This window comes from Eupeodes corollae, chromosome 3 (assembly GCF_945859685.1).
Source record: "Eupeodes corollae chromosome 3, idEupCoro1.1, whole genome shotgun sequence".
Taxonomy (NCBI): domain Eukaryota; kingdom Metazoa; phylum Arthropoda; class Insecta; order Diptera; family Syrphidae; genus Eupeodes; species Eupeodes corollae.
The window spans coordinates 21,300,580-21,309,685 of record NC_079149.1 but is presented as its reverse complement, the minus strand read 5'-3'; the positions used below and the strand labels follow the sequence as shown (position 1 = coordinate 21,309,685).

The 9,106-nt window shown below is 36.5% G+C and overlaps 1 protein-coding gene across 1 annotated transcript; it reads left to right on the top strand.

The window, feature by feature from the left end:
* Window positions 1-7,489: 7,489 nt before the first annotated feature.
* On the top strand, window positions 7,490-8,647 carry LOC129950023 (uncharacterized). Its single transcript, XM_056061784.1, has 3 exons — window positions 7,490-7,838; window positions 7,915-8,096; window positions 8,163-8,647. The coding sequence occupies exons 1-3, from the start codon at window positions 7,793-7,795 to the stop codon at window positions 8,424-8,426; spliced, it is 492 nt and encodes a 163-aa protein (XP_055917759.1). The 5' UTR covers window positions 7,490-7,792; the 3' UTR covers window positions 8,427-8,647.
* The last annotated feature ends 459 nt before the right edge of the window (window positions 8,648-9,106 follow it).

Below are 9,106 nucleotides of genomic sequence, written 5' to 3'. Positions count from 1 at the left end.
GCTAACTGAATTTCTAACACAAATTGTTAATTAAGTCAAGAATATGCGAAAATAAATCGGGTCATTAGATTAGAAGCACATAAAATGAATGAAAATAAAATGCAGTTATTCATATTTTGTTTAAGTTTTTTCGGTTTTATTAAATATTTAATACTGTGTGCTGGCACCAGCTTTTAAAATAACTTCAAAAATTCTATCTTTTAGGGATTTATAAAGAGATTCCAAGTAGTCCAGTGAAATCTCACTCCAGGCCAATTTGATACCATGAATAAGCGCTTCCTTGTCATCGTATTGCTTCCCTCCCTCATACATTTTACGTGTAAGCCAGTCCCACACATTGTCCATTATGTTAAGGTCCGTGAAATGTGGTGGCCAAGGCAGCAAGTAGATGTTTTGGTTTGCAATAAAGGATTTTACCTCTCGAGCTGTGTGTATCGGAGCGTTGTCCTGCTGAAAAATCCATGAAATTAGTCCAAAAAGCTCGGTAATTTTGGGGAATACTGATTCCAGCAAGGCTTTGTAGGTTTTTCCAGTCCAGTTTTACTATCTTGGACTACCAAGTCTATAGTGCCATGAAACTAAACTGAGCCCCAGACCATAACGCGTCCTTCTCTGCTATGGTGACGGTTTAAAAACTGCTCCTCTTTCCTCATGTTATGGAAATAATAATTATAACCATCTGGCCCATCTAGGCCTTCCGCCAATCATTTGTAGTCATTGAATTCTGCACATCCCAGCTCATGTGATCTTTCACAAAACACAAGAGTTACTTCTTCCTTGCGTCATTTAGTGGTGGTATTTTTTTAAGCTTCAGGCGCTTTATGTGTTTAGCATTGCGGATCGTGCGTTTGACAGTCCATAAGCTGGCCTTAACATTAGCTTTATCCCTAATTTTAGCTTTAGATGAATTTGATGCTATTCGCGTTTCGCGAAGTGTTAAGTCAGAGGAAGTGTTTCCTTTATAATTTTTTAGATACGACAATGGATTTTTTAAATAGTTGCTGACACAATGATCATTTCGATTAATTTTTCGGGCTATAGCACGGCATGAAGACCTTCAGAGTAATAAACATCTATTCTTGCCATTTCCTCCAGTGTCAAATATTCTTTCTTGCCCATTTTTATTACAACTCAATTAACAACAATTAATATATAAAATGCACCATTTATACCGAAAATAAAATGAATTCACTTCGCAAGACAACTTTATATGTTCACTGCTTCTAATCTTATGACCCGATTTATTTTCGTATATTTTCTACTCAATTGACAATTTGTCATAAAAGATCCGTTATCTAATTCTCTAATATTCCCAAATTTTACATTTTGATGTTAACAAAGTAGTCTTTCATTTACTATAGTTATTTTTTTTTCTAATCCACCATGTAACGGGAGAAATATCGATTTTACTTCTCAAAAATGCCTGCTTCTAACCTTATGACCCGCAGTGTATTTCAAAATTGTTAAGAAAAATTACTAAAAATACAGTTTTTATTTTCTTATACTAAAAACAAAACAAAAAAAACTTTCATAATGTTAAACTATTTTTAACTGAAATGTCTATCAGGCAGACAGCAACAACGCCATGTCCTTATATTCTTATCTTTAAATTAATGTAATTTTATTATCGAAATAAAGAATTTAATCTAATCTATCAAGTGTTTTTTAAAGGAATTGTAACAAAATAGTATTCGTGTCGTTTTATAAAAATTTTAATTCTTGAAGTCTTGCATCAGCTTGTAGTAGATTACTTACGAACTTCTGTTCTACAACAATAAAAATTCATGCTGATAACAAAATCCGTTCAATGAGTTGCAGAAGGATTTAGAGTGATTTTTTGTCATTTAGACTATAGTGAAAATGTCAAATTTGAAACTTGATTTCCACCTCAAACTATATCTCCAAGGGCTTCTTTAAGTCTTATTTTTTTTAATACGTACTTCTTTAAGTATGTAATAAAAAACATAGAATGTGTTTTTCTAAAACTTACTCAGCAAAATTACTCAACTTGGAATAACGAAGGGTTTGGTCTTATCGCATAGACTAAGTTCAAAATGTTATGAATAAAACAAAATTCCTACTGAGTGACGTTTACTAAGTTAAACCACCGAAGAAGGTGGTTTAACGAAAAAATAAGATCCAAATGTGTCATATTTATTCTGAAATGCTAGAATTTTCAAGCTTTTAAACCAATTCCAATTATTGAACAATCAGCTATCAACCAACAAAAAAAGAAAAATATACAAAACCAAGTATGAGCCACACATATAAACAAGAGAATTCTTAGGTGTGTTTACAGATTATCACAATCTGCTGTCAAAAACCCATACTAAAAAAAAGTCTGCGAAACTTGGTGGAAATTTCAAGTTATTGTAGTAGATTTTCTTAAGGGATTTCGTGTAAACGTCACTTTACTATTCCGCGAACATTTTAACCCACAGCTTAACTTTTATGCCCTGGTTTAGTAAACTCGCGGAACAAAGGTGGAATAAGTGTTTTTCATTAATTTGGCTGATTGATTTTTGTTGTTAAATATAAAACAAATTTAACTTAAGTTGATCTTAATAACGTGTTAAAAAATGTTGCCCTCACCTTTATGTTTGGATTGTTGAACACACTCATGATGCAATTTCCCGAAGTGAATTCTTTAATTTGAAAAATTCCGTGTTGATTGTTGTTAAAAATTGAACTTATTTCAAATGATGATTTTTTGCAGGTTGGTTTTTAACAAAATTCTAAGTTCCCTGGCTAACAACAAAATTATAGCCTCATAAAAGATATTTTTATTGAAAATATGAAAATAACGAGAACTAGTTACTGAAAAGAAATTGATCTGTCAATGTCAGGTATTTTGCCCTCGTAGGGTTTGAATCATGACACTTTATGAATTATGAAGCTGACTGTCGGGATATTAGAATGGAAATCATCAATTTGCGACGAAAAGTCAATATGCCAAGTCTATGGGTTTTGCATCCCTTGCAAGTTCTAGCCAACTCTTAACAGAATCTCAACAAACCGTGGTATATTCCGAGGTTGAGAAGAACACCCTGTTCAATGATGACATCTCCCTTAAACTACCTTCATATCTATGAACACACATATGATATATGTAAAGTGAATATACGGATATAAGGCTTTCATGCAAAATAAATACGTTACCTAGAACATCATCAACAAACTACTATTTCTCTCTTCCAAAACGGAGGAGCAAAGTAGATAACAACGCACGATGATGATGCTACAAACTATAGGAAAACTACGCTACGGTGTGGTAATGTGACTATGACGATATGTTGCGTTTAGCTATATTTGGGACTTTATAGGGCCAATGTTTGAGCAAGTTATAAATATATTCAATTTGAAAACAATTTTCAGAAGAGGATTAGGTTTAAAAATAAATAGAATGTATAGTTTCTATATCCCTCCTTGCAGGAGTATCTAACCTATCTACTACCTATAACATGATGAAGAGAGTAACAAGGGATGTAGCTGTGACTTGTCCTGTAGTATCTCTGTTGTGAAAATGAAAAGTCATGCCTCATGTGGGAAAACTACTTTATGAATTTCATATTAGTAGAGTCGTTGGAGTTGTTTCAAGAACCATGATAATAATAATCCTTTAAGAGGTGATGATGTTCTATTTATATTTACCCGAAGTTAATGTTTGAATATAAAAAACATTTTATGTATGTATGATATGTTCACCCAAACAATAGCAAATTATAATAGGAGAGTAATTTGTGACCAAGCTTTATGGACTTTTGGGAAGGATCATTCAAATTGACACATAACTAAACAAGCCATTGTTCAAATCACATAAAAATGCTAGTTTTTACCAATATCGAAGCCTTTCGATTTACAATTTTAAAATAAAGCTTAAAAACATATAACCTCACACTCTTATTTATTTAATTTGGAGATTTTAACTATGGATTCAGCTTACAGATAATATTGGATGATAAGCACAAATGAGACGTTACCAGTAAAAGCAACTGGTCGCAAGCTTCATTTTCTCAAAATGTCTCACTTGTACCAAAAGAAGAAACAAAAAGGTCGAAATTCTTAAGAACAAAAACCAGGTATCACTTTTGCTGAAAAAAAGTAAGTGCCATAATGTTGAAGTCGAAAAATTAAGTTTCGATAAATATGATTTCCACCCTGATCCGTATGGATTACCTGCATCATTACTAAACAAAATGGGCTTACTCTCTATGTAAAACTCTTTCAGCATTGTTTTGTCCTTAAATTTCCAAGTGGTCTTCCCAAACCTTTCAAAAGTTTTTTTTTCCATTTCCTGCAATTACAAAGTTCATCGAAAGCTTTGCCTTTGTCTTTCTTTTTATTCAATGTACATCTATTTTTTGTGGAAACACCTCTCCCCCTTCCCTCGTTTTCTGCTCCCAACATCTTTCCACTGGGGCTGGAACCCAATCTCTAGTTGAGGTATTAGGCACCCGATGTTCACCACGGGGAGGTGAGAGTTGGAGTTGACAGACAGAGGTTTCCACAGCGGAAGAATTTCCGAGATGGAATCAACGGTGGCGTCTAGAGTTCCAGTAAGGTTGAACTACTTAGTGAACACCTTATAGGGCTTCTTCGACTTATTAGGAGCGCAGGCCTATAAGGAGTGGTTTTATCCAGTTCCCCGTCCTTGGATTTATACTAAGGATCTGGCCCTCCAGGTTGGGGATTATGCCGTCGGGGTGACTTCCTGGCCACGTAAGAACATCATTGTTGCGAAGCACCACGAGCCTCGGATACGGACGGATTTACTGTTGAAAACCTACGCAAACGAACTAAGGACAACGAACTTCGGATATGCAAGTGGAATGTTAGGTCCCTTAAAAGACCACGTGCGGCCGTGGAATTAGCGGATGCCCTAGACTGCCATCACTGCCATCCAGAAAATACGATGGGATAGGCCGTGCAAAAAGACTGCTCCCGAGAAAACCAACAGCGCTTATTTGGATGCTGCTTCGTCATTGGAACCAGAATTAGGCAAGAAGTCTTGAGGTATAGGTACATCAACGATCGCCTCATGACCATCCGTATCAGGGCTAAACAAGGCAACATTAGCCTGATATGCGCGCGCCCCCACAGAAGAGAAAGACGACAACACCAAATGTATATTCCTCGAGCTCTTAGACAAAACATATGAGCAGTGTCCTAGCTACGATCTTAAAACTGTCCTGGGCGATTTTAATGCCAACCTAGGAAGAGAAGACATCTTTGGTTTAATAATCGGGAAAAACAGCCTGCACTACAACACTTCTGACAATGGATTCAGGCTCATAGATTTTACTGCGGGGCGAAACGTAAACGTTTTCCACTTCGGGTTTCCAGATCCAAGGCAAAACAGAGAGATGCTGGGAGAAGGTACAGCGTCGAACGGCTACAATCACAAGAGATCGCCAAATCCTTTTCCGACTGAGTTACAAGTAACCTCTCTCGAAGTTCCCTGCCGCCAACACAATGTATCGAAAACCAGTGGCAACATTGCCAAGATGCAATCAGTGAATCAAGAAACCACCAACAAGGAACCTCTGGCTTGATAAGGACTGTCGGCAGACAAATGCAGCCAAACAACAGGCATGAGCTCTTTGAGCAGAAGAGGCAAGAGAACCACCGACTTCTTAGAAGGAAAAAGAGAGGGCATGAGAAGCGTTCGGTCGAGGAAAGTCCACAGTTGATCAAATATTCACATTACGGTAGATCCTGGAAAAAAGCCCAAGAACACCAAATCGACACCCACCATCTTTTCATCGATTTCAAGGCAGCATCTACAGGGACGAGCTGTATAGAACCATGTCTAGTTTTGGCATCTCTGCCAAGCTCGTCCGTTTGTGCAGGATGACCATGGAGAATTCACGCTGCTCCATAAAGGTTGGAAACCATATAACAGAACCTGATGCGCTGTCATGCTATTTTTTTAACATCGTACTTGTTGAAAGAATAGTGCAGAGCTCACACGTCAACACCAGAGACAAAAGTCTGTCTAACTACTAGCATATGGTGATGACATTGAGATGATCGGAAGAACTCAGCGTGATGTCAATGGGGCTTTTTTGAGTATTGAGGCAGAAACGGCAAAAATGGATTTAACGGTAAATGAGGGCAAAACAAAGTACATTCTGTCGTCATGAAAGGATCTACAACACCGACGTCTTGGTCAAAACGTCACCAACGGCAGACGTAACTTTGAGGTAGTCAAGGACTTCGTCTACCTAGGCTCCGCTGTAAACGCAGAAAACAACACCAGCGCTGAGATCAAACGCAGAATAACTCTTGCTAACCGCTGTTTCTTTGGGCTACGGTCCCGTATGCATCGAAGGTGAGTGGAGGAGAAGATGGAACAACGAGCTGTACGTGCTGTACAGCGACGTAGACTTCGCCAGAAGGGTAAAAATCCAACGACTAAGATGGCTGGGTCACGAAGAGCGCATGGAAACCAATGCTCCGGCCCGGAAAGTCTTCGAATCCACACCCACAGGACAGCGCAGTAGAGGAAAACCGCGGATCAGGTGGCGCACACAAGTGGAAGGTGACCTCACCCAACTTGGAGCGCGAAACTTGAGACATCTAGCTAGGGCCCGAGCTAGATGGAGAAGTTTGTTGGGTGAGGCCCTAGTTCACACAGGACTGTAGCACCAACTAAAGTTAGTAAGTACGTGCTGTACTTATATAGAATTGTTTTCAGGTTCTCTCAATCTCTGATTACGTCTTTACTCTTTTCAAGCTCAAAACAATGAAGTTATTAATATCTTTCTCCAAAATCTTGACTCATTTCAAACTTAATGCAACAAACATTTCGTAGAACTAAAACTTTAGTGCCAATCCCTTGTATTTACCACTACGCGATCACTTCTTCCCTCTCGAACTTATAATCCGCACGATGTTAAAATTCAATTATCATAAAAATTAGGGTAGATTTCAGGTCGAAGCTTATATATGATGTCTAGACCAAATGTTTTCTTGTTTGCTTGCATTTAAGCGTAAATTATAAATAAATAAGATTTTGTCTATCTTAAATGAGCAAAGTACTGTGGAAAAGTCTATGTTCGTGGTCTTTCTATGGCCAAGAAAAAACGTAACATCATCTCTCACCATCATATGTTTTTTTCTAAATTATGGTTTTGTCGTTTTTATTTAAAATACCCAAGGTATAAGCTTTCGAAAACTCAAATATGTCTCGAAATAATACATACATAATACAAAACTAATAAAAACAATTATGATACTATTCGCCATAGTAGCCAAATCCTCTGTAAAAAAGGTAATCCTCTTTGGCTGAAAAGAGAATTTAAAGGAATTTGATATTTTATAGTTAGCTTCAAATCCAAACTCCCATTTTCAAATTTTAATATGATTGGAGCTTTTATTAGAAAACAAATTTGCAAAGGATAAAAAATCCTGAAAGTCAATTCAATATTTTTTTCTTTTTATACAAAATTTGAGTTTTAAAAGCTTTCCAGATGCCCCTAGAGCCATCTTTGGGAACTTCAATGAACAAATTCTCTCATCTAAAAACTTCAATAACTTATCTCTCTCAATAACCTTCAACAGGAGGAAAACCAAAACAACAAAAATCTGTTTCCTGCATTCCAATTTCATAAATTTCATTTCATCTCTGACAGAAGTCCTGTGGACTTAGGTAGAATTTACTGAGTGTGCCAAAATAGACATTTAGTTGTTATCTCTAGTATTTAGTTCCCCCGTAGTTTAATCGTGTTGTGTTAATTCAAAAACACCAAAGTTGCAATCTGAAAATAGTTCAAGTTAATGTTAAATAGAAATGTTGTTGTTTTCTGCGTGTATCCTTTTACCGATTCTTCATTTAGGTGGTTTCCTTTTAACTAAATGGCGCTTGTAGAAAAATCAATAATAATAAATTTATCAACCTCTGTTTCCAAAAAGGTAATTCTCAGTCGCTTACGAGCGGAATACATCGCACTCAAGCTGCAACAGAACGAGTTAATGACTTGTGGTGTTATCAATGTGATACTATGGACGATGGAGAAGCCTGCTCTGATTTACTCGCGAAGAACACATCGACCTCGTTGATTAAAAAATGCAAAGCTGATGAATTTGTGTGTATGGTAAGTACGAAAAGAAGGGCATAGCTAAAAGAATTATTTATTTACTATCTTTAATGCAATCTTTAGGTTAAACGCTTTTCTTACACCACCAGCACAGAGAACATGACAAGTAATCCCAAGATGTGGTCATTGGATCGACGTTGTTCGGTGAATTGTGAAGCCGGCTGCATAATCATTGGCGAACGAACGAAGTTGTATGCCTGCACATCGTGCTGTGAAAAGGCTCTTTGCAATATCGGACGTGGTAGTGGCTCAACAATACTCGATATCTCCTTTACACACTATTTATTCCTCGGTCTCCTTTTGAGCGGAACATATCAACTGAATTGATGAGAGATGCGTCTCTGGAAACTTCCTCCCAAAGTAAAAAGAAAAACATTGCCAAAGTAGAAAGTTATCTACATAAACAAAACTTTTACTCATTTTTTTCTTGTTTTCTATTTATTTCTATTATTAACTTGTAACAATTTTTGATGAAACAATAAATTAATTTTAGTAAAATGTGAATAACTTAGTAAAGAAACGAACTCAAAACTTTTTGCATTTTTGTTTTCTTCTGTATCAATGTTCATCCTGAATTGAAGCCATTTCCCTTCGAATTTGATTGATAACCTCGGCCAGAGCTTGAGGATGGACTCCTGCTTCGATTAATTTAATGCAAATGTCCAGGCTTTCATGATTGAGTCCGGTATTAAGGAGTTGTGAGATTCCTTGAATGTTGGAACGAATCATTTGAGATTGTTGGAGTTTGAGATAGGTACTGCCGTTGATTTTGTCCGTTGCCGCTGGATCTCCATCTTTTGTGCACATTTCTTTTTTCATTTAAAATTAATTTTCAAAGAATTTCGGTCCTTGGAAAAATTTTTGAAAATTTTGTGTTCGAGAAGTGATTTCGAGAAAATTAAATTTTACTTGTATTTTATTTTGTTTTGGTTTTTGTTGCTTATTTGCAAATATTTTGAAGTTTGGTTTTTGTGACATTTGTGTAATTATGGCGAACTGGAATATTG

What these genes read in the sequence shown, in the direction of transcription:
- LOC129950023 (XM_056061784.1), top strand. Translation starts at nt 7,793, where the DNA reads ATGTTGTTGTTTTCTGCGTGTATCCTTTTACCGATTCTTCATTTAG. An exon ending in TTTACCGATTCTTCATTTAG is followed by an intron (nt 7,839 to 7,914) that starts GTGGTTTCCTTT and finishes GTTTCCAAAAAG; the next exon opens with GTAATTCTCAGTCGCTTACG. An exon ending in CTGATGAATTTGTGTGTATG is followed by an intron (nt 8,097 to 8,162) that starts GTAAGTACGAAA and finishes TGCAATCTTTAG; the next exon opens with GTTAAACGCTTTTCTTACAC.